This window comes from Eretmochelys imbricata, chromosome 2, assembly GCF_965152235.1.
Source record: "Eretmochelys imbricata isolate rEreImb1 chromosome 2, rEreImb1.hap1, whole genome shotgun sequence".
NCBI classification, from domain to species: Eukaryota; Metazoa; Chordata; order Testudines; family Cheloniidae; genus Eretmochelys; species Eretmochelys imbricata.
The window spans coordinates 122,105,319-122,129,408 of NC_135573.1; the positions used below are offsets into that span (position 1 = coordinate 122,105,319).

At 36.1% G+C, this 24,090-nt stretch overlaps 1 protein-coding gene across 8 annotated transcripts in view; it reads right to left on the reverse strand.

Moving 5' to 3' along the window:
* Positions 1-24,090, reverse strand: part of RELCH (RAB11 binding and LisH domain, coiled-coil and HEAT repeat containing) — a 126,375-nt gene that overhangs the window by 70,298 nt on the left and 31,987 nt on the right. For 4 of the 8 annotated variants that reach the window (XR_013345224.1, XM_077810751.1, XM_077810746.1 and 1 more), the window contains exons 3-11: positions 22,021-22,092; positions 21,850-21,905; positions 21,619-21,732; positions 17,996-18,196; positions 17,809-17,900; positions 15,586-15,891; positions 8,993-9,068; positions 8,544-8,639; positions 8,378-8,401 (exon numbers count right to left, since the gene is read on the reverse strand). Coding sequence is in view for 7 of the 8 variants with exons in the window: in XM_077810751.1 (XP_077666877.1) it covers positions 8,378-8,401; positions 8,544-8,639; positions 8,993-9,068; positions 15,586-15,891; positions 17,809-17,900; positions 17,996-18,196; positions 21,619-21,732; positions 21,850-21,905; positions 22,021-22,092 (1,037 nt within the window). In the remaining variant the exon portion in view is untranslated. The remainder of the gene's footprint in view (positions 1-8,377; positions 8,402-8,543; positions 8,640-8,992; positions 9,069-15,585; positions 15,892-17,808; positions 17,901-17,995; positions 18,197-21,618; positions 21,733-21,849; positions 21,906-22,020; positions 22,093-24,090) is intronic. The other 4 variants (XM_077810748.1, XM_077810749.1, XM_077810750.1 and 1 more) reach the window with 3 other exon arrangements.

The following is a 24,090-nucleotide window of genomic DNA, read 5'->3' on the forward strand; positions in this document are numbered from 1 at the left end:
AGGGGAATGATCACGTCCCTCGATCTGCTGGCAATGTTCCTATTTATACAGCCCAAAATGCTGTTAGCCTTCTTGGCAACAAGGGCACACTGTTGACTCATATCCAGCTTCTCGTCCACTGTAACCCCTAAGTCCTGTTCTGCAGAACTGCTGCCTAGCTACTCGGTCCCTAGTCTGTAGCAGTGCATGGGATTCTTCTGTCCTAGATTCATAGATATTTAGGTCAGAAGGGACCATTATGATCATCTAGTCTGACCTCCTGCACAACGCAGGCCACAGAATTTCACCCACCACTCCTACAAAAAAAACCTCACACCTATATCTGTGCTATTGAAGTCCTCAAATTGTAGTTTAAAGACCTCAAGGAGCAGAGAATCCTCCAGCAAGTGACCCATGCCCCATGCTACAGAGGAAGGCGAAAAACCTCCAGGGCCTCTTCCAATCTGCCCTGGAGGAAAATTCCTTCCCGACCCCAAATATGGCGATCAGCTAAACCCTGAGCATATGGGCAAGATTCATCAGCCAGATACTACAGAAAATTCTTTCCCAGAAAATTCTTTCCCAGGTAACTTGGATCTTACCCCATCTAAAACCCATCACAGGCCATTGGGCCTATTTACCATGAATATTTAATTACCAAAACCATGTTATCCCATCATACCATCTCCTCCATAAACTTATCGAGTTTAATCTTAAAGCAAGATAGATCTTTTGCCCCCACTACTTCCCTCGGAAGGCTATTCCAAAACTTCACTCCTCTGATGGTTAGAAACCTTCGTCTAATTTCTAATCTAAATTTCCTAGTGGCCAGTTTATATCCATTTGTTCTTGTGTCCACATTGGTACTGAGTTTAAATAATTCCTCTCCCTCTCTGGTATTTATCCCTCTGATATATTTATAGAGAGCAATCATATCTCCCCTCAGCCTTCTTTTAGTTAGGCTAAACAAGCCAAGCTCCCTGAGTCTCCTTTCATAAGACAAGTTTTCCATTCCTCGGATCATCCTAGTAGCCCTTCTCTGTACCTGTTCCAGTTTGAATTCATCCTTCTTAAACATGGGAGACCAGAACTGCACACAGTACTCCAGGTGAGGTCTCACCAGTGCCTTATATAACGGTACTAAAACCTCCTTATCCCTACTGGAAATACCTCTCCTGATGCATCCCAAGACGACATTAGCTTTTTTCACAGCCATATCACATTGGCAGCTCATAGTCATCCTATGATCAACCAATACTCCAAGGTCCTTTTCCTCCTCTGTTACTTCTAGTTGATGCGTCCCTAGCTTATAACTAAAATTCTTGTTATTAATCCCTAAATGCATGACCTTACACTTCTCACTATTAAATTTCATCCTATTCCTATTACTCCAGTTTACAAGGTCATCCAGATCCTCCTGTAGGGTATCCCTGTCCTTCTCTAAATTAGCAATACCTCCCAGCTTTGTATCATCTGCAAACTTTAGTAGCACACTCCCACTTTTTGTTCCCAGGTCAGTAATAAAAAGATTAAATAAGATTGGTCCCAAAACCGATCCCTGAGGAACTCCACTGGTAACCTCCCTCCAACTTGACAGTTCACCTTTCAGTAGGACCCGTTGTAGTCTCCCCTTTAACCAATTCCCTATCCACCTTTCAATATTCCTATTGATGCCCATCTTATCCAATTTAACTAATAATTCCCCATGTGGCACCGTATCAAACGCCTTACTAAAATCTAAGTAAATTAGATCCACTGCGTTTCCTTTATCTAAAAAATCTGTTACTTTCTCAAAGAAGGAGATCAGGTTGGTTTGGCACGATCTACCTTTTGTAAAACCATGTTGTATTTTGTCCCATTTACCATTGACTTCAATGTCCTTAACTACCTTCTCCTTCAAAATTTTTTCCAAGACCTTGCATACTACAGATGTCAAACTAACAGGCCTATAATTACTTGGATCACTTTTTTTCCCTTTCTTAAAAATAGGAACCCCCTACTCTGCACTTGTCCTTGTTGAACCTCATCAGATTTCTTTTGGCCCAATCCTTTAATTTGTCTAGGTCCCTCTGTTGTCCTATGCCTACCCTCCAGCGTATCTACCACTATACAGAAATTTGAGATCTCTTCAAGACAATAAAATTTGATCAGATTTTGTAGTATGTAGGATACAATTTCCCTACAATGGGTACTGTGTATTGGAAAGACCTTTATATATTTAAAAAAATATTCTGATCTCATTTTCCTGCAGTCTGCCATATGCCAATGTTATCTTGATATTCTGCCCATTAATTCTTCAGCTTTCCTTGATCTGTGTAGAAGAATATTTAGTTTTATTTAAAAACTATTGAGAAAGGAGGAATAGGGTTTTTAGCATACTGGATCTTTTACTGTTATGATGGTCTTTTGGATAGATGAAGATCTGTGGAGTTTCCACTCATCTGGCTGATCTAAAGTACCTGGAGAAAAATCTCTGTCTAAAGCTTCCTTTAAAAAAAATTTTTTTTTTAAATTAACTGAAAAATTTGATAAAAATGATCATTTATAAACTCAATGGGTATCACAGGATAAAACCTAGATTAATATACACCTAGATATTAACTTTCTCTTGTATGGAAGACTGATGAGGAACCTAAAACCATTGACATGGGGCAGATACAAGGCTAATTCTTTACCTTGCAGAAAGCTGGTTATTATAGCAGATGGAATTAGTTGTGTTTCCTTGTCCATTGGTCACATTCTTTCGTGCATACTATGGGAGAATCGAGCGTTCTCTGCATCGTTGAATCAGTGCTTCTATACTTCCTTCTATTAAGGGGAGTGGAGAAACAGTGAGAAATCTTCTTGAGTAGTGGTGTCCTATCGTGTTTTCCCATATAATTAATGAAGGGAGACGAGTGGGAGGGTATAAGTGGAGCTAAGAGGTGATTTCCTGTGGGGGATGTGAGGAGTTAAATAGTTGCTGCATGTGGATAGCACAGGACAAGTGAAGTTTCTCAAAGTCTTGAAAAATGGCTGATTCTTCTCCAGTCAATCAGAAAAGAGAAGGGAGAAAACAGTTGTACAGGAGTGGTTATCCTACAGACAGAAACTTCTTTCTATTACTAGCTCTTATGTTTTGGATGGATATTTATTCAGTAAAGACCATAAGCATCTAAGATTTTTGATTTGCAACAATGGCACAATAAATGTTTTAGAAAATGTTACATTTTCCAAGCAGGAAACACACAAAGCCAAGTTCCCAGGCTACTAATTTCAACAAAAAACGTTAGAGAAAGCTGTTTAGCACTATGGAGACTATATATAGTGCCTAGCATTCAAGGAGAGGGACTTCCAGTGTTATTAAAAATAATTTTTTGCCTTCCTCAGGAAGAAATACCACTTATGTTGAAAAGATAAAATGCGAGAAGATAGTGATTTTCAAAGATTTTTCTTACTTTCTTCATCTGCTCTATACTTGGGGTCCTCAATGCCCCTGTTCAGCCCTGATAAATCCCTCCTTTCTGCACTATCTCTGGCTAAAGAGGACTGGATTAAACTTTTATTGATGCCAGTCAACACTACCAGAAGAGGTGGTTTTCAGAAGTGAGACACTTCTCCCTTTAGATTGCTGAGCACACTGTCACTGCCCAACTCCCAAAACAGGTGACATGATGAATGCACATGGAAATGTAAAATCACATGTCAGAGGCCTGGTTTTCAATGCTGAGAAAAGGTGTGTTTTTACCAGAGGATAACCTATGCACATGAGCTATTCCAAAGTAAAAAACACAGTGAAGTCAAGGCACATTAGTTTTATCACAAAGTAAACTAGGTGAGGTCAATGCGATAGTCCCACCAGTGATTGACCTTGCGTAGTTTACCTCATGGTAAAACTAACGTGCCTTGTTTTCAGTGTTTTTACCTCAGGATAGGATGGGAACCATATTTTTTAGATTTCTCTACTCATGTATCTTTACATTCTCAAATGATGTTGTATGCAACTTTTTTGCTGAAACTCCTCCAAAAAAGGGGTAGAGGAAATAAAACCTGCTTGATTGTAATAACCAATTGCAGTGTATGCGACACTACTGCTATCCCATGCTAGTGTTTCACATATATTTCTATCTCTACACCTTTGTATTAGTTTTTCGATGAATGACACCATTTAATCACACATTCAACATGGGGGGAGGTATGTCAAATTATTACATTCCTAATTATGGCTCGTGGGCTGGTAACACGATCCACTAATCCACAGGAAATCTGTCAGGAATGCCACTAGGAGGTTTGCATAATTAAAGAGTGAATGGGGGGAAAAACTGATATAGGATACTTATGACCACTTATTTATATCCTTTATGTGTCGTTTATGCATACAGCTGTGGTAACTAATGAGCAAAATTCAACTTTGCTCAGATTTATTTATGAATATATACATTTCAAAAAGAAAAGATAACCCCATTAAAGGAACAAGTTTCAGAGTTAACATGACATTGAAATGAACTGGGATGCTTCAGACCTCTCAAAGCTATTTTGGTCTAAGACAGTTATATTTGATCATATTTACAGGGTGATATTAGGGGATGAGGGAGGCAAGTACATTAAGCAGAGAAGAACCAGTCTACAGGTTGGGAGTTTGACATACTATACTGAAACAAACTCAAATACGTTACATAAATATCAATACATGTATTTCCAGATACATATAATTAAGTCAGCATCTGGGCACATTTGACTATTTTCTGTTATTTAAACTACTCCAAAATTTTAATTTCAGATTTGGGAACCCAAAGTTAGGCACCCACAGCTATATTTATGAATCAAAATAAGTGGCCAGATTGTCAGGTTAGTGTATTGTATCTGAAAATCTAGCCACTTATTTAGATGCTTAGATTTTTATACCACATTTTGAAAGTTTTAAAACAATACCAATATTTTAATCAGACTTCCAAAACACAGAGATTAGCTTGAAAAAGATATCAACAAGATCTCAGCCCATATGAGTTTGTTTTTGGAATTAAGTGCCTAAAAAAGGCTGAGAATGAAAAAGTGTCTCAACACATCTGTAAATAGCAGTTTCTACATCTTCATGCAAATCTTTTTAAAATATACAGCATATTTTATGTTATTTTCCCAGATTGTCAAGACTGGCACCCCTTCTACATTGGTTGTTGTGTAAGATCTTAGCATTGCATTTCTTCCCCATTTTCATAAAGAAAAAATAATTAGCAACACCAGAGTTGTATTCTTCAGAAATCAACTTCACACAAGACAGCAACATGCTGTGAGAAAATGTGAGAAGATTCAATAAATCATTGACTGCACTGTCTGTATAACTGTTTTTGCTGCCCTCTGTAGGTTACATGAAACCTTGTTTGAAGAGAATGATTTACAAAAAGTTGGGCATAGAGGTTTGGTAATTTGAATTAAAAATGTTTGTTTTTAAGAGATTAGGGTAAAAAAGTCAGTGATGAGTCTTCTGTTTTCTTTGAAAGGTAATGAGCTATATCCCTTTCCCTCAATTCTGTACAAATTTTATGTACACAGACTTACAGACCACCAAAATCTTTGAAGTTAACCTACAGTTAATAAAACAATGCAGTCTGCTAATTTAAAGGTATGAAGGTTCACGTACAGCTTATTCATTTTTCATTAAAAAGTTTAAGAGCAGTAAGATCCTGATGCTACAGCCAGAGGGCTTTCTCCTGTCTGCACTCTGCTCAGAGAACTCCCACGGCAGTCAATGGGAGAGCATACACACAGCAATGTCATGATCAGTGCCACAGTTCAACACAGGGAACTATTTATATTTATGTCTTATAAAGGGTGAAAAAAATTTTGAGTTTTGACTAAATCTGCATTACTTTCTTACTCAAGGGTTTAGAGAGATATCGCTGTTCCCTAGTTATGACTTAGTCAAAGAAATCTCCTTTTGTGGTATTACTGCTAGCCAAATATCAATGCAGTTGCACAGCTGCTAACCAGCTTAAATGTTTCATTAAAATTAATAAAGCCAATCCAAGAAATATCTCCAAACACAGATTATTTCAGGCCCAGTTCCTGCAAGGAATGCCATGTGGCAGGCCCTATACCTGCTCAGAGGTCCTTGCAGAATGAAATCTTGACATCCTAAACATTACATCTCAGCCCAATCAGCATCTGGCTAACAATACTTTGTGTCTGAGTGCAATGCAAGACGAGTGTATTTTCAAGCAATTACCTGTATTTGAAACTTATCTGGAAATCCGCAATTGAAAAAAAAATATGAATAGCAATTTGCAAAATATCAAAATGCAAAGTTTCATTCATTTGAATGGCGTTCAAGTATTTTATCAGTTGTTAAACTTCTGTTTTTATTATCTAGTTGAGCTCATCTTTTAAAAAACGATTTAAAACATAAATTTTGGTGATGTCAGCTACCAACCCAGAATGCTCAAGACTCCCTTAATTTTCCCCTTCCTCTTTATCTTACTTCCCACAAGAGCCTAAATCATAGCCACCAAAGCAGCACAGATAATTTTCTGAAACTATCAATATTACTTCATATCTTAACCATTAGGTCACTGCTAAGTGATTGCCCAGCAAGCAACTGTTGCTACCCTTAGGCACTTCTAACCCAAGCTGATGGAATAAAATCAAGACCTCATTTTACTACAAAGATTTAAGTGGGCTTCTTAAAGGTATGCCTTGAAATGACTTCTAAAGTTTTGCTAAACTTGAATACGTACCTAAACATTGCCAAATTAGCCAACAAGAACTCAATTTTTGCAAAACAGAATAAAGTACTAATTTTCAATTTGATATTTTGGGCCTTCAGTAGATACCAGGAAGCATAAGACACTAAAAATGCCAAAATTAATATTACTGTATACTTTAAACATGGTTTTGGTTATAACAAACTCATTGTCAAACATTCATAAATTTTATTCTAAACCTTTTTAAATGGTCAATTTTTATTTTGGACAGGGACAACATCTATCTTTGCTTGCAAAGTGTGTAGTACAACAGGACCCTGATTCCATTTAGGGCCTCTGGCCACTACTATAATATTAATATTCATAAAACTATTGATAATCTATATTAATCTTTCCTCTAGATTCCAATCCTAGCTCAGAGAATGCTGCGCTGAAGAAACTATTGTCTTAATACCTATTACAGCAAAAGTTTTAATGAAATATACAGCATAAACTCTCCATGCAATATAGTTACAGTTTTCTTGTAAAGTCTTCTACCATGTTGAAACAGAAGCACTCTGAAGTGATTTTTCTTAATGCAAGAATACATTTAATGATTTATTCCTTTAGATTTTGCAAGAATAAAGTAGGTAGGAAATAGGCTAAACAGGTCAGAAAAATATTAACGCATTACACTGCTTATGCTACAAGCTGTGAAAAGAAGCTGGAGTACCTGCCAAGCAGAACTGCAAACATCAGAAATTAAGCACTGATCCTGGCACATTCCAAAGACTGATTTTGCAATGGTATTTTAACAGAAGCATCATTATACAGAATATTCAATAAAAAGATTTTCTTGGGATAATTTTTCTGAAACTTTCAGATGCCATGCATGTTGGTATTGCACTGTATCAATCACAGAAAACCACTCAATTTACAGAAACGTATGTCATTCAAGGATCAGTACAAATTTCTTGATTTAAGGATTTTTCGATAAAGCCTTTTATGGGTTTAAGCCAAATGCATTACTATAAACCTACCATACTGTAGGTCCCATAGATAAGGACTGAAACTGAATGTCATTATTGGAATAGTGAACATTCTCCCTCATATTTTAAAAAAGACCAAACCTTACCTCCAAGTATTAAAAAATCAAACTGACCATCTATTGCTTGATTTTTTTGTAGTTATGATTATGTGTAACATTTACAATGAAGTCATAATGCAAACATCCACATCAGGGTTGTCTATCTTCCTTTACTCTATTTGAGTTTGCCACAGTATCCATGAATATGTAGAACCCCAAGTCTATTTATAGTCAAGATTAATCGTATATCTTCATTTAATTTTAAATTATTATTACAAATTTAAACAAAGTATATGGAAGATTAGTTTAATCTTGAAAAAGACTGAACAGTAATTTCTTCCACATAAAGTTAAATTGTTGAATAATAAATTGAAATGTTTATTCTGTTAAAGTATTTAACATTCCAAATGAACTTGCGTTAATCCTTGCTATCTTTTGATAGACAAAGTAATCCCATACTGTAATATCAGTAGACTTGAATCCCAACTGCTTCAAAAAGAATACTCATTAATAATAGGCCTATCTAATATAAAACATCAAAGTTAGTAACAAACAGATGGACCTACAGTAACAGTTAAGCCTTGCAGAATGCTCATGGGTGTCTTAAGCATAAAAGGAAATATTATGAAACACCATGCAGTTTTACTGAACTCACCTGACAGAGGTGTGAAACCATTCTCTAGGAGCAGAGATGCATGCACAAAAGTAAGAATATGATTGCAAGTAACAGACTTTAAAAAAATAAAAACACTACAACTTCAAAATGAACAAAATGGCAACACGGTGAAAATAATAAATAGAAAACATTTTTGGATTCTCACCTCTCGTTTTGCAAGCAGCACATTAGGAACAATGTGTGGCAGGCAACGTCCCAGCATTAACATCACACTTTTTTCACTATCTGCAATCCGAGACACCTAAAATCCAATTATTTTTATGAGAAGCAGCAACTGAAATGTTTCAGAGTAACAGCTGTGTTAGTCTGAAATGCAAACTTTTTCATTTATTAAAACATTATTTTAGCAGAGACTACACATTCCAAGAATGATAAAAAATAATCACTAGTGATTGAACATAAATACACCTCATAATTAGAATCTATTTAAATCTCACCAAATCATACGCCTTGTTTCTTAACTTGGGCACAGGATTATTATGAAATTTATATGTATATGAAGTCTTGTGAAAAGCTAGAGGTATTGGTTGGTTAATGATAGTCAGTCAATGAAGATTAAAAAAGGGTATTCTGTTTACGATAAGGGAAATATACCTCTGATCCCAAACGACTCTCTGCTGACATCCGACAGAAAGATAGTAGTGCTTGATGGAAAGCTGGTGACAACTTCCTGAAATAATTTTGTTAGGAGAAAAGAAAAGAATAGATCAGAGTTGACATTGATGGAATCCTAGTTATTCATTCAGTTTTATATATATATATATATATAGTGACATCTGAAAAGCTTGTTTTCTGTGTTGCATATGGGCAACTTCAACTTGTTTGAAGTCATATTTGAGCTAGATTTTAACATCAGCAAACCCCTAGTTTTTGTTTTTTTTGTTTAAACTAACTGCCATTTTGGATTGGATTAAAAATGCAGTTTTTCTAATTCACAAGTTATTCCCACAGGGCTCACATTCTTGAAGATAGAGAATGATGATGTTGTACAGACAAAAATATGATTCAAAGAGTGAAGAAAATGAAGTTATGTTAACTCCAGCAGCGCTAGAAAAAAAATACAATCTTTGTAAACTGCCCAATGGCAAGGGAAAAGTACTATTTCTGCCTCAGTTAATTTTCTTGTGCATATTCCTATCCAACAAGCCTCAGAGATATTTTCCATCTTACTGTACGAATGATGCCAACACCAGAGAAGTCAATTACAACCCTTGGCACTAAACTCAAGTAATCTGGAAAAGCCAGCCAGAATTTCCAAGCCAGCCAGTAAATTTCCTACTAATCCTGTGCTAAAAGCAACTTTTAAAGGGAAGAATTTAAAATGAACAAAATTTTCCCCTAGAGCATGAAGATAAGATACGCCACAAATTGTCAACAAACGAAATATCCCATCCTGTATAAAAACTTAAAATTGATGGATATCAATCAATTTTAGAGAACTGAAATCTGGTAAACATACATTTATTTAAGCATATATTTGTCCAATAATCCTGAAGTCAACAATACGTGATTATGCTGGAAGGAAAAGCACCTCTAATTTAGACACATTTCTGTACTATAAGGTCGAGGATAAGCGGGACACTAAAGCGTACTCCTGTTTTCAGCCAAATGCACTGGAGGTGTAACTTGTACATCAGAGAAGTATGAACACAGGATTAAGTTGTTGCCATCACGGTTTCTTTGTAAGAAGCCTATACCTTCTTGGGTCTAGTGGTTATCTGGCAGAGAGTACTGGTGCCTTACAGCTGAACTTCATCTTGCTTTGAATTATTCCGAGATTTAGCATTTTGGCAAACTAGTTTATGCCTACCCAAGCACTTTTCACCTCAACAGAATATAAACAGAAATAAGGTCTTATATTTTCTAGCTGCTAATCTATTCTAAGTGCTCACCCCTACATTCAGTTTGAGCTATGTCTCAAATTATACATCTTCCACCCCATTTTTTTTTTGTATTAACAATTTATTGGTTCAGCGGATTGCTTTTTCTTATGAAAACTGTAACTGTTTGGTGCATAACTCACCAAATTTAGAAATTCTTCTGTAATTAAAGTGATGGCAATTTGGTAAGCATCTTCAAAAGACAAGAAGCACTGAGAACGACTATGCATATTTGGTTTGCTGTACACAGTTTAGGATTTAGCATGGGCATAGGGACTAGATGTGGGTTTAGAGAAACTGCTTTACAAGATTTTATGCTATGGGGCTGACAAAAGAAAACCTGCCCCACTTACTCCTATCACTCTTGATCAAGCTGAAGCTTGTACTTCGAGTTTGCTTAAGAGAGACTATCCTGAAGAAACGCCAGGATCTGTAAAATCTTAGAATGAGCTTTATCTTGCACAGGTATTTTAATATAATACATACTGTGGCATACGTGACTTTAATACAATTTTCCTTGAAGCTAGAAGAGCTTTCAGTTTTTTCCAATAATTTGTTAGTTTTAGTCAGTCATAGAGGACATCCTTTGGGAACAGGATGCAGGCTTAAGCTTTTGGTTGGGAAATTTCTCATTAGACAAGTGGGAGAATGAGGTTTTGGTAAAAGATCTAGGTCTAAAAGCCACGGCCTTCTTGGCCAATGAGTGAATAAAACGGATGCCGTATCACTGACCTTTTTTTAACATTGTTTGGAATTATGAATCTATGAAACTAAAAAATAATAATGGGCCTTCTTAGACTTGACTTGCTCTTCTGAACTTTCGCTGATCAGAGAATGATCAAGAAAATGGCAAATAGCTATCACCATCCATTAGGACTGCCATGAGAATTATGAAGACATATGAACACCTTTTGAGAAACCATGAACCCAGAAAGTAGAGCTTTGTAATTATAAAGTGTTCCCACTGATTTATCTTCTTTGATATTTCCTGATCTAGAATGTGAGTATTTATTTTCCTGAAGTCTAGGGACACTGGAAGCGTCCTTGTATTGCCTGCATCATTTTTAAAAACCTGTTAAGTATTCCACAGATTGTTTAATTATACAGTCCATCAGAATACCTGATAGAATGTAAGGATTGACAACCATCCTTGGTTTACAGCACCGCAGAGTATATAAGATATTTAGATAACCATAACACATTGTCAATTACATTTCAAGAAAGGGGTAGTGGACTTCAAGAACTTAAGGATTTTTTTTAATCAGCAACTGAAATTCCTTCCAAAATCAATACAGTTAGCAATTTCCACACACTAGCAGTGAAAGAACGATCAGGAGAATAATATCTAATTCTTCTGATCTGACAATTGCTTAGTTAGGAGGAGTAGATTTCAAACTAATTTAGACTAATTGTTAGAACAGATCCAGCCACCACTGTATGATGGAATTCTCAGAACACTGAATAGCAACCTATTGTAAACAATAAAACTATTCCTTTAACAGTAGGCAATGACTATTCCTTTAACTTCATCTATGTAAAGATAAGTTACTAAGTAACAAGATTTGAAGCTAGCATGTTTTCAATGTATCCTAGCTTTTGGCAAACCTATATTTAACTTTTAGGGTTAATACTCTGGATAATTACTAACTGTTTAAACTCAACATTTATAAAACTGCTCTTTTAAATCTAATTCCATATATTTTTAACACCTTTAAAAGACTGACTGATGTTCAGCTGAAATTGCCAGCCAACTTTATTTTAAAAACTGTCCATTCTGCTTTTGCCAAGAGAGGATTAAATATTACCTTTAAGTATAAATTATTCTGTTCAGTGCAAAATCAAGTTTGATTTTAGGGCCTGTTCCTGCAATAGGCTCTGCTCAGGAAGACCACTGAAGTCAGTAGGACTCTCTGTGGATTCAGGGCTCTGCCTAACTAAAGTTCTTCAGAACCACGGCCTAAATTAGGACTACAAACCATCTCTATCCATCTGTATTTATTCAGATTGAAAGATGACAGACCAAGGAAGCTAAAGTTCTTCTAAAGCAGCAGCAGGTTTTCTAGTTTCTAGCTTTAAAGTTAATTTGCTACCCTTACCATTGCTAGTGATTTACTTTTGTTCCCTAGAAAGAAAAACATGCCTTCAGGTTTAAGTTTTCCATTGGATGCACATAAGTGTATTCTGAATTGAACTCCACATTCAAAACTCTATTTAAAATAATGCGTGTTTGTATCTAAAACCTATCATTTAAAGGCATTTTAATTTCTGCAAGTTAAGATTATTCTTACTAGAACTTTATAGTAATTTATTAATCTTACATTTTGAAGAATGAATAGATCGGATATTCAAGAAAAATACTAGGAGGCTAGTCAAAATATGAAGCAGCAATTTTTCAAAAAATGGAAGTTATTTCCATTTTACAGGATTCACAATGAATTTGTTTTTTGCAAGAAAAAGTGTTTAAAAAAAGTGAGTTCTGCCTCTTTTTGCTTTCATTTTTGGTAAGCTGCAATAAGACAATGTCCAGAGTTCCCCACCTACATTTTCATTTCTCTTTCTTCACTCCAACTTTCCAGAATGTTGACAACTTTTGAGAAGTTAGAGTGGGAAAACTGCAGATTAATTTCCCCTGCTGCCAGTAACTTCTCAACAGCTGAGGACGTTTTTTGGGAAAAAACTTCCCAGCCATATTCACTCTCGGAAAAAAGGGAAAAACACCTAGAAAATTTCTACTGCATTCTGTGGCAAGAGGAAAAAAAGTAGAGAACAAAAGCAGAATTCCAAAAGTGTTGTTTTTCAAATGAAAATATCAGTTTTGAAATTTTCCATTAAATAGACAGATACAACTGAAAACAGTTTCCCTTGAAAAAAATTGGCTTTCAGCATTTTTCAGTATGAAAATGTTTTGGTTAGAAAATTTTGAGCTGAAATAACTCATAAGGCAATCTTACTCAGAGCTGTTTCTGTATGAGAACAATAACTTTAGAAGTTGTACAAACTCCTTTACTAAGCATTTTTGGACTACAATATTCTTATTGGTTGTATGCATGTTTCTTTCTTTCTCCCAACCACTACAATGCTCAAAAATATCAGTGTGATAAGGATACTTCTTCTGCGATGACTATGAGATTGAAGACCTTGGTCAAAGAAACTAGGACTATAGCTCAGAAAAGTTGCCTCTGGAAACCTTAAAAGTTGGCTTTCCACTAGCTGTCTTCCAGTCATCTGACAGAGAGGCGGATTTAAGAGACAGGTTACATATCACAGTTAATAGTTCTGTAATTTTGTATCTCAGTTCCTTCAGGACTCTTGGGTGAATACCATCTGGTCCTGGTGATTTACTACTATTTAAATTTATCAATCTTTTCCAAAACCTCCTTTACAACACCTCAATCTGGCACAGTTCCTTAGATGTCAGCTAAAAAGAATGACTCAGGTGTAGCAATTTCCCCCACATCCTCTGCAGTGAAGACCAATGCAAAGAATTAATTTAGCTTTTCTACAATGACCTTGCCTTGCCAACCTGACTGTATGGCAGACTTCCTGCTTCTGACGTACTTACAATTTTTGTTGTCGTTAGTTTGTGCGTCTTTTGCTAGTTGCTCTTCTAATTCTTTTTGGCCTGCCTAAGTATACTTTTATACTCTACTTGCCAGAGTTTATGCTCCTTTCAATTTTCCTCACTAAGATCTGACTTTCAATTTTTAAAGCCTCAATCAGCTTCTTTTACTCTGTTTACCCACTGGGGCGTTTTTCTGGTTCTCTTACTATTTTTTTTTTGTTTGGTTTTGGGTATGCATACTGCTTGAGCCTCTTTTAAAAGTTTCCATGCAGCTTGCAGGCATTTCACTCTTGATTGTTTCCTTTCAAATTTCCATTTAACTAGCCTCCTCATCTTTGTGTAGTTCCCCCTTTGGGAATTAAATACTACTATGGTGGGTTTCTTTCACATTTCACCCCCTACAAAAAAGTTAAATTTTATCACATTATGTTCGCTATTACTGAGCAGTTCAGCTATATTCACCTCTTGGACCAGATCCTGTGCTCCATTTAGGATTAAAATCAAGAATTTCCTCTCTCCTTCTGAGTTCTAGGACTAGCTGTTCCAATAAGCAGTCATTAGAAATTTTATCTAGTGGCTAGAAATTTTATCTCTGCATCTCACCCCTGAAGTGATGTACCCAGTCAATATGGGGATAGTTGAAATCCCCCATTACTACTGATTTTTCTATTTTTGTAATGTCCCTGAGCATTTCACAATCACCATCCCCACTCTGGTCAAGTGGTCAGTAGTATATTCCTACTGCTATGCTCTTATTCAAGCATGGAATTTCTATCCATGGAGATTCTATGATACAGTTTGACTAATTTAAGATTTTTACAATACTTGACTCTATGCTTTCTTTCACATATAGTGTCGTCTCCGACCAGCATGACCTACTCTGTCATTTGTATATATTTTGTACCCGGCTATTACAGTGTCCTATTGGTTATCATTGTTCCACCAAGTTTCTGTGATGCATATTATATCAATAGCCTAATTTAATATCAGATGGTCATGAATAAGCCAGACTGGAACCAGGTTTTACCCATTACCAGCTGACACAATGTGTCTGCGTATATGCTGACTGTAAAGTCTTATTTAATCTCACATAAGTGAATAGTGCTTTAAGGTTGCATTTTAATACTACGTTTCTAGTGATAAGATCCAAGTCTCAAATCTCCAACAGCTGAATGTCACTGGACTTTTAGGGACATCCTTCCTAAAAGGATAAGACAGTAAAATGCATATATTTCTGACATTTAAATTGTAATTATATAGTTAACATCTTTAGTTATATTAGTACGCATTTTTCTAAACAATGCCTAAATACCAAACTCCACCATCTCACTGGAGGAAGAACAGAATAGATTTTATAAAGAGATGGAACATAGGGAAAAAATAGTAACATCCCCTTCCCCTCATTCATTGTTTTTATATCAGTGTTTTCTCCCTACAATTCTGAACTTAGGAGTGGACAGAAGTAAAAAAAATATATTCTTAATATTTAGTTTTAAAATTGAAAATGTGTAATTTAACATCTTGAGTACAAATGTACTCAATGAACTCACACCCTTCCCAAAATACAAAAGAATTTAGAGAAATTTGTAAAAGCCATCTACTATATTTAAATGAAGGGAATAAAGATTGGAAATTAGGACGCAAGAGGTAGAAAAGCACTAAACTCTGTAGTACTGTGCTTTTAGAAAAAAAAAATCTCCCTACCGTGAAAAAAAGCATTTCAGTTTACAACTTTTATCACTAACCTATTAGGTTTATCAAAGTGTATTGCAGCTTTATTTGATAGAGCACAAGAGGGCAATTTCTCTCTCTCTTTGCTACGGAGAGAATTTAGTGTATCATCTTTAGGTGTCTTTGAATCTGCTTCGGCTGATATGGAAAGGCTTATTTCCTCAGTTTTCCCATGTTTACTGTCATTGTCTGAACTCTTGATATCTAAGTAACGTCCATTGTCCTCTGGAACTGAGAGAGGCACTTGGTCTAAAGAGGAGTGGACTAAGTCACAAACCACTGGAACAGCAAAGTTTTCATTCTTGAAGAAGTCTATTTCACTAAAAGAAGAAAAACAAATGTTACATTGTTGGCAGCTTTTCAAAAGAAGATCTGAATCAGGCAAATGAAATATGAAAATATTGTGGTGTAAATGAACATGCTACGTCAATTCTTTTTTACAACTTCAGTAATGTCTCATCTTGTATCATACGAGATGTGTCGGTGAAAACTCTGACATACTATGCTCTGCTCCTTTCACAGGGTACATCTACTGCAGAGAAAAACAAACAAACGCCACCACCCAAGTTTCAGAGCCTAGACCAACTGACTCAGGCTTGTGCTACAGGGTTCAAATACCAGTGCAGATGTTCCCGCTTGGGCTAGGTAAATGCGTCCCCCTGGTGAGGGGAATGCCTCTCAGACCCAGGGGTCCAGCCTGAGTGAGAATGTCTACGCTGCTATTTTTAGTCACAAGCCTGAGTCAACTGATGTGGCCTCCGAGACTCACTGCCACAGTGGTGGTGGGTTTTTTTGCAGTGTAGGTGTACTCTTTTTTGATAAAGAAAAATGAAATGGTGTTGCCAGAAAGATCTTAAAGATGAAAAGGGTAGAAAGATTCAGCTTTGTATGTTTTGGGCTGAACCCAAAGAATTGAACAAACACAAAGTGCCAAGAAGCACAAGTCTGTATGGAGTTAATATTTAAGATGTTTTGGCTCCGAATTAATTTTCGGAGTTCAATATTTAATATACTTTCACCTGCCCTGAAATGGTAACTATAAATTTTGACAAAATGCCTGAGAGGTTATCATCACTTTTTGTATATATAGATACATACTCTGAAGAAATCTTACTGTGTAACTTAAGGGATACTTAAAAGCTGGTGCAAGACTAATACTTTGGTTTTATTTATTTCAAAAGGAGAAAGTTGTTAAAATGAACATCCCCTCAGCAGTGTTTGCAACACAAGTACTGCAGCACTTGGAAACCAAAAGAAATTGATGACAGAAGTGAAACAGACTTCTACAGATTTTCATTTTCCACTCAGAGAGAAATGCAAACACAAACAGTACAACAGTGAAGAGCAAAAAGTATTTAAGTTCGTTTTAGTTCCACTGTTTAAACATATTTAAATTAAGGATGTAAGATATTAACCGGTTAACCGATAAGCATCAGTCTTACCAGTAATGTATTCAATTAATGTTTAAATGTCTAATATGCGGGGCCGGCAGCTGGTACCCCATTTAAAACGTGGGGGTGCTGCAGCACCCCCCACACCCCTAGCTCCCGTGCTTGTGTTGTGAACTCGTCAACGGTTAAACATTTAACTGATACAATTGTAATAATTTAAATGGTTACTTTTTTAAATGTAATTTACATCCCTAATTTAAATAAGATTCCTTATCTATCTACATTTAAGTCAACCGTGATTGATAAATGCACGTGATAAATTACTACATAGGCTGAACCTCTCTAGTCTGGCAGCCTCGGGACCTGACCGGTGCCAAACAAGTGAATTTGCTGAACCATAGGAGGTCAATATTGTAGCGAGCAGGTCTCTCTCTATTTTTATCTCGCCGAGGCGAATAAATAGAAAAAGGCTTGCAATGCCGCCTAGCCAAGGCTTACCAGCTCTCTTCATAACAAAGTGTTAATGTTGTTACAGAATTTTACTGTATTGGCACAAGGAAATAAGTAGATAAAGCATAAAAAACATAAAATAAAATCATGCCAGACCACGGACGTTGCCGGAGCAGAGAGTGCCGGACTAGAGAGGTTCAACCTGTATGTAACGGGAGCCCTTAAAAAGCTCTATAAATTTGAAATATTCTATTGGTTCTAACAGAATTCCATATATTAAAAGGTAAGATTCTGTCAATTCTAGAGACAATCCCTATGAACAACTAGTGAGGTTTTTTGTTTTAAATATTTTACATATATTCTTATGTAAAACGCTGCAAAATCAAAAATACATACCTCTCAAGTCTTCGGATTTGTTCCATCAAAGACCATTTCTCACTGTTTAATGCATTAATTTGATCTTCTAATTTTTGCACTATTAAGCATTGCTAAATGCAAGATAAAAATAATGAAAACAATTTAGCAAATTCCACTTATGACAGTACATAATAAACCTGCATAAGTGTCTTAAGTATAATCTTACTTCTATTGACTGTGATGCTCCAAATATAGGAACACTCCCTAGTGTAGGAGTGGTAACCTCTGTCTCATCCTCTTCAACACCAACTGCTACATCCACAACATCTCTTGCAGTTACTTGATGGTTTCCGAAGTCACGATAGAGTTGTAACAAGTCTGGAGGCTTTGGAATGTTCAATCCTACATCATCCCACAGTTCAAAATCCTTGAAAAGATTAAAAGCAGAGTCAGAAGCCTATGGCACATTTCTTTTTATTCTTGAATTTTTATTCACTTCATTACATGTGTATACTTGCATAAGAACAAGACACATGCCAAAATGTCATGGGTATTTTGGAGAATGCTAGGTGAGCTGCTTATACCCAACTGAAGGGAAAAACAGAAGAAGTCAAAGTTGCTGCTCCAGGGCAGAAAGTAGTATCACCCCAAATAAACTTCTAAGATCTGCATTAGGAAGCCTTCCAAAATGCACATCTGGCAATATTTGTAGTTGTTTCTTTCATAAGTTGTGTGGGTTTTATCAGGTATGCCAGTCAGGCAAATTTTTAGCGTAAAGCAGGCAGCAGGTGGAAGGGTATTTGTACTACTGATGCAGAGGTCTTTTTTCCCCTCAAAGTTTAAATAGATAAATAAATAAAATAAATTCCATCTCATAGACACAATAAAATCTGTGTGTATCTATCTATCTGTAATACAGGGGCCTAAATTTTCAAAAATGCAAAATCACAAAAACTGTGTGCACAAATAATCCATTACTTACATAACTGGTTATTTGAGTGCATATTCCCATTCACTATTGGGTACCATGGGTAGCAGGTCAGGCTTTCCCTTGGGGAGGCTAGGAGGCTCCCTGCCCCACCTGTTTCGGCCCAGGCCTCACCCCCACTTGCTGCTCTCAGCCCCCCGAAGGCCCTGGTTGGGTCAAGCTCTTGGCCACAGCTGGAGCTCCAAACCAGTTCCACCTCCACTCCACCTCTTCTTTTCCTCCACCACACCCACCGCAGCCTCACCCCCTCTCCCTACTGCAGTCCTGAGACTGGAAAAGCTCTGTGCCACGGCTCCGGAACTGCCGTGGGAAGTGAGAGCTCCTCCAGCCCCAGAACTGAGGAAGGAGGGGGAAATTCTTCCAGGGCGCCAAATCCACAACTGCCCCTCCCCCCCCAGCATGAGGTTTGGGGAAGCGTAGCCTCCATCAGTCTCCATTACACGCCATACATGTTGGGCATCAAATCACAGTAACTGTGTACATTTCAAAACCTGGAGACCATTTTATCTTTTTAGACTATCACCTAAAGTTCTCTATTTTCTTGTTTGACTAGTCTGCATTATTTCTATCTCCACTATTAAGTTTGCTCAAAATAACTAACATAAGAAAAGAGAAGAACATGTGTAAGACATTAAAATACATTTGATTATTCAAGTATTGTGTCACTTTGGGTTTGCCTACTCAGCAGCTGGGATTGTGCTCCCCAGGATAGGGAGATGAGCATGCAAAAGCTCTGTTTGAGCTGGTGTGTTAAAAACAGCAGTGTGGCTGCTGCCGTGACAGCTTGAGCTAGCCACCCAAACTCAAATCTGTCTAAGCCCGAGTATGGACACCTGTAGCTAGCTTAAGCTGCCAACTATGCCACAGTGGCCGCATTGCTACTTTTAGCGTGCTAACTTGAATGGGACTCGTGTATGTCCGTCTAAACATGCTGGGAAGCATGCTCCTAGCAGATGTGCAGATATACTCTTAAAAGAACATTTCAAAGGTATTAAATGCTGACATTTTTGTACAATTCTTTCCCACTGTTCTTCAGGCACACATTTCTTGTTTTATATTAGAGATCTAGGATTTATTTTTTCCACTCTCTGCCTTTGAGGGCAGAATTTGGCCCACAGCTTCTGTTATTGCTGATTATGCATGAGAATCAGAGAATCCAACTTGACTGTCAGAGAATGGTTGAGTTTGAAGGGCTGGCCATTAGAAATTTTTTCCCCCGTAAACTGAACACATTTGATATATAATGTGAGACATGTGCAACCCAACAATTTAATTTTTATGGAGTCAATCTGAAGAGCAGAAATGCACGTTAAGGACACCACACTTAATGGAGAGCCTCAAAGAATTCTTTTAGAGAGATAAACAGTTCTGTTTCACACTATTGCAACATTACAGAAATTTTCATGTAATATGTGGTAGCATTTAAGTTTTTCCATAAAGATGTGCATTTTGTCCACTGTTATATGGATTTACAAAATATTATCCAACACTATGTGATAGTAATTCCCATCCCTTACTTTATTTTTATTGAACCTTAAAAACAGAGTAAATTCTGAGAGTTAATATTGTACACAGTTTGACTGAGAAATAGGTATTGTATAAATTTATGAAAACTGCTGCACAATATTTTATGCTGAGGAAGGATTGCTTGCTTTACCTTATTTAAATATACTGATAAAATTCATTTGGATTTCTATTTACTCACTTCAAAGTAGCAAGCAGAATATTCTTGATCATTTTCTTGGTATTTGTTCCATGGCATGTAAAATGAAGTTAAATTTTTGAAAAAAACATTGTTTTTTCCCCTATCGGTAAAGCTTCCATTGTGGTTCATAACTCCATTATTGAGGGGGTGATTGGCTGGGAAGTATTAAACAAGTAGAAGAGCTGAACTCTTTCCCTGTATGTTGGTTGTAAGTCTTGGGGACTGTCAACATTAACCCAGAAATGAGCAGATAATCAAACTTTTCTAAAGAAGCTAAACTGAGGGAATCACTACACAAACTTGCAATAGTTACCCTCATGGGCTATTTTTTCTCCATATATTTACGTCTGATGACAAATGCACGACAAGTTGTTTAGAAAATTAATTTCTCATTTCACTCTCTATATGCTGTAATTAGAATACACATGAAATTGATACATAAAATGGTTATTGGTAATAAAAACTTTATAATCAATTGAAGGTTTTCAGAAGAAGATAATGTTCAAAATTTTACAACTAAATTCTTCAACACACCTTTTAAGAGTGACATTGTGTGAGTGTGTCAGCATACCGGAAAAATATATGGTAGTTTTGCATTTACAAATTACAACTGGATAATGGAATTACCAGAGTATAAAATGCTCTGAAATAATCAAATCATTGGTTCTTCTACAACTACTAGAACTAGACCAATGACTGACTGTACATGACCAAAACAAGGCTATGAAATTTGAAGTAAAATCTTAATTACTTGTAAAAAGTTAATCTGAACACTGCTGATTAGCGAATGATACATTTTTTTAGTTAATACGAGTTGATATAGTTCTACCCATTTTTAAGTGCTCTCCAGCCCCTTATTTACATGTTTTGCAAACAGAGCCTATTCTGATGCATTACTTAGTGCTCCTGTACTTTCAATTTATGGCTCGAACCAGCAAAATATTTATGAACATGCTTAATTTTATGCATGTTAGTAGTCCCACAAACTCCACTGGGATTACTCAAATGTATATAATTTAGTGTATGTGTAAGAGTTTGCAAAACCAGAGCTCATTTCAAGAACTACTCTGACCTCAAAAACAAATAAAAAAAACCCAGATTTGAACATAGGAAGTGCAGGCAAACATTTTTATCAAAAAGATTAACCAAACTTTACCTGATCATCACTTTCATCTGAAAAGGTTATTGAAGTAAGCTTGTAACTATTCTTTAATAAAAATTCATTGACTAGGAAGTTTAGAGCTCTTTTCTCAAGAGGTTTGATTGGCTCCTGTAAAAAAGAAAAAATGAAAACTGTAAATCTTATGCTCACCTTCTTTATGGTTGCTATGCTACAGTATATGTATATGGATTAAAGTTATTAACTCAATTTCTGTCAACCACCTACCTGAATTTCAGGACTTGATTTATAATTTTTTCGTTCCTGCAAAGGAACTTCATTTTCTGCAAAAAAAAAAAAAAAAAATTAACATAAAATTTACTCTTTCATCTGGAAAGAGCTCAGCTACTTCTACATTGTCAAAGTAGAAAGACTAAAGAAAAGGTTTATGTACACCACCTGCAGCCTGAGTCAGGTTGGCTCGGAGGGCCTGAATGGTCTCCTTGGCTTTCCGTAGTTCAAACTCCAGGACTGGACAGGGATTTGGATTAAACACACACAGGCATCCAACCAAGGAAAGGGAAACAAAAATAAAATATAAAAAGCAAGGATGGGTGTAAAAAAAATATACAGTTTGTATTGAACAGAAAACATGCAGTCTTTAAGGAACTCATGGATACATGCAGCAGAGTTGGCCTGAAAGCAAACTGGTGAACATTTTCCATAATCATAGTGGTCTACAGTTAACAAAGCTGGAAGTTCAAGCTGTCTGACAAGGAATCGCTGTAGGTTTTTAATAAAATTACTATAATATGTATCTTAACTTTGCTTTAAATTGAGGAAAATGTTGTGATGCTTCCACCCTTCCCCTCTCCAAATCCTAGTAACCAATATACTGTGATCTTTTGGGATAAAACAAAGGGGAGAAGTTTTTTAAAAAGCTAGTGTTAGAGTCAGTGGAAGCAGTTTGTGTGGCAAAGCTGAAAACATTTAGAATGCCATGATATTATTGTCCTTTTAAACTATTTAAGGTTGTTTTATATACTAAAGAAACGACACACTATTTTGCTACTTTGAATGAATGCCATGGAAACATCTCAAAGTTTGAATCCCACTGTTTTTTTTGCCACGAGACAGTTACCAAAATATCATTTACAATGTTTTTTGTTACAATTCCTATGAGTTTTCTGTTATTTTCTAGAAGTAGACTTGGATCTTTCACTTTAACAAGACTCAGTGAAGCTTCTGCAACAAGTCAAATACATTTAGATATGCATAGCTAAAAGGAAGACCTATATATCTCATTAGAGTCCTCAGAGGAAGCTTACAGTACACTCACTCATAAGCAATCTTTCCTCTGAAAGTCTTTACTTATACCACAGTTCTAAAACTAGTCAATTGAACTCAAGTTCAAAACTGGAGATCCAAAGAGTATAATAAAATTTAGCTGTTCAACATCTCCATTATGAATTATCCTACCGATGTTCCAATAAAGTTTACTCTAACAAGTATTTTTTAAATGTGAGTACAGTGCTGCTACCTTGAAAGCAACAAGAATCAGGGTCAGGTATACAATGGCTGCCAATTTAAAATATACTTTGAATCGCTGTAAAAGGATTTAACGACTTTCCGTTTCATAGCCATTTACATTTAAACATTTTGAGGGAACCTATTTAGGGAGTTACCAGCGTCCAGACACCTTACTGATTCAACTCAGCCAGGTATAGAGTATGTGCATTAGTCTGAATACCAAATGTAGGCAATTATACTTAAACACCAAATATTCAGTTGCCTAGAGAAAATGAAGTAGTTCAGTATTTAACTATAAGTGACAAAATTATACACTTAAGTGTTAGCTAAAACTACCTTGGACAGCTGAGATTGTCTAAACTAGTTTAATTTTAATACCGATGTGAAGCTAATGATGTTTTAGCTCTGTCAAATAAGAATATGTTTAATATATTCTTTACACAATACTGGAGTATTCTGAAAGACTATTTTAGATGACAATGTCATGAACTCAGTGTTTCATTTAATTGGCTCTTATTTGTAAGATGTATTATTCAGTTCTGGACAAAAGTGTACAAATAATTCAGTTTCCTGTTGGACTGTCATTAACAAGAGCCTCTTGACTATAAATGAGTGCATGGAAAAAAGATTCACTCAGTTTGCATTTATCCATCAAAACTGAAGTAGTAACTACAGTACATCACATTTACTACATGAAAGTAACTTGTCTGATGCACAGAATTTTACTGCAGCAGTACAAAAGCACAACTGAGGATCTGATGAGAAAGTATGTAAAAGATCTCTTTAGTAGTCAGCAATGCTGATCTGCAAACATTTCTGTGCAACCAAGTTAGAAAACGTTTTTACAGAAAATTACACTTTTATATATAACTGATCATTTTTAGCATTTGCTTAAACATATGAATATCACACAAGCTTATAGTTAGATTCTGAATAGTAATGTGTTGATTTATTCAATTTTGAAAAATGTAAAAACCATGTAACTGATTGAATTCAGAT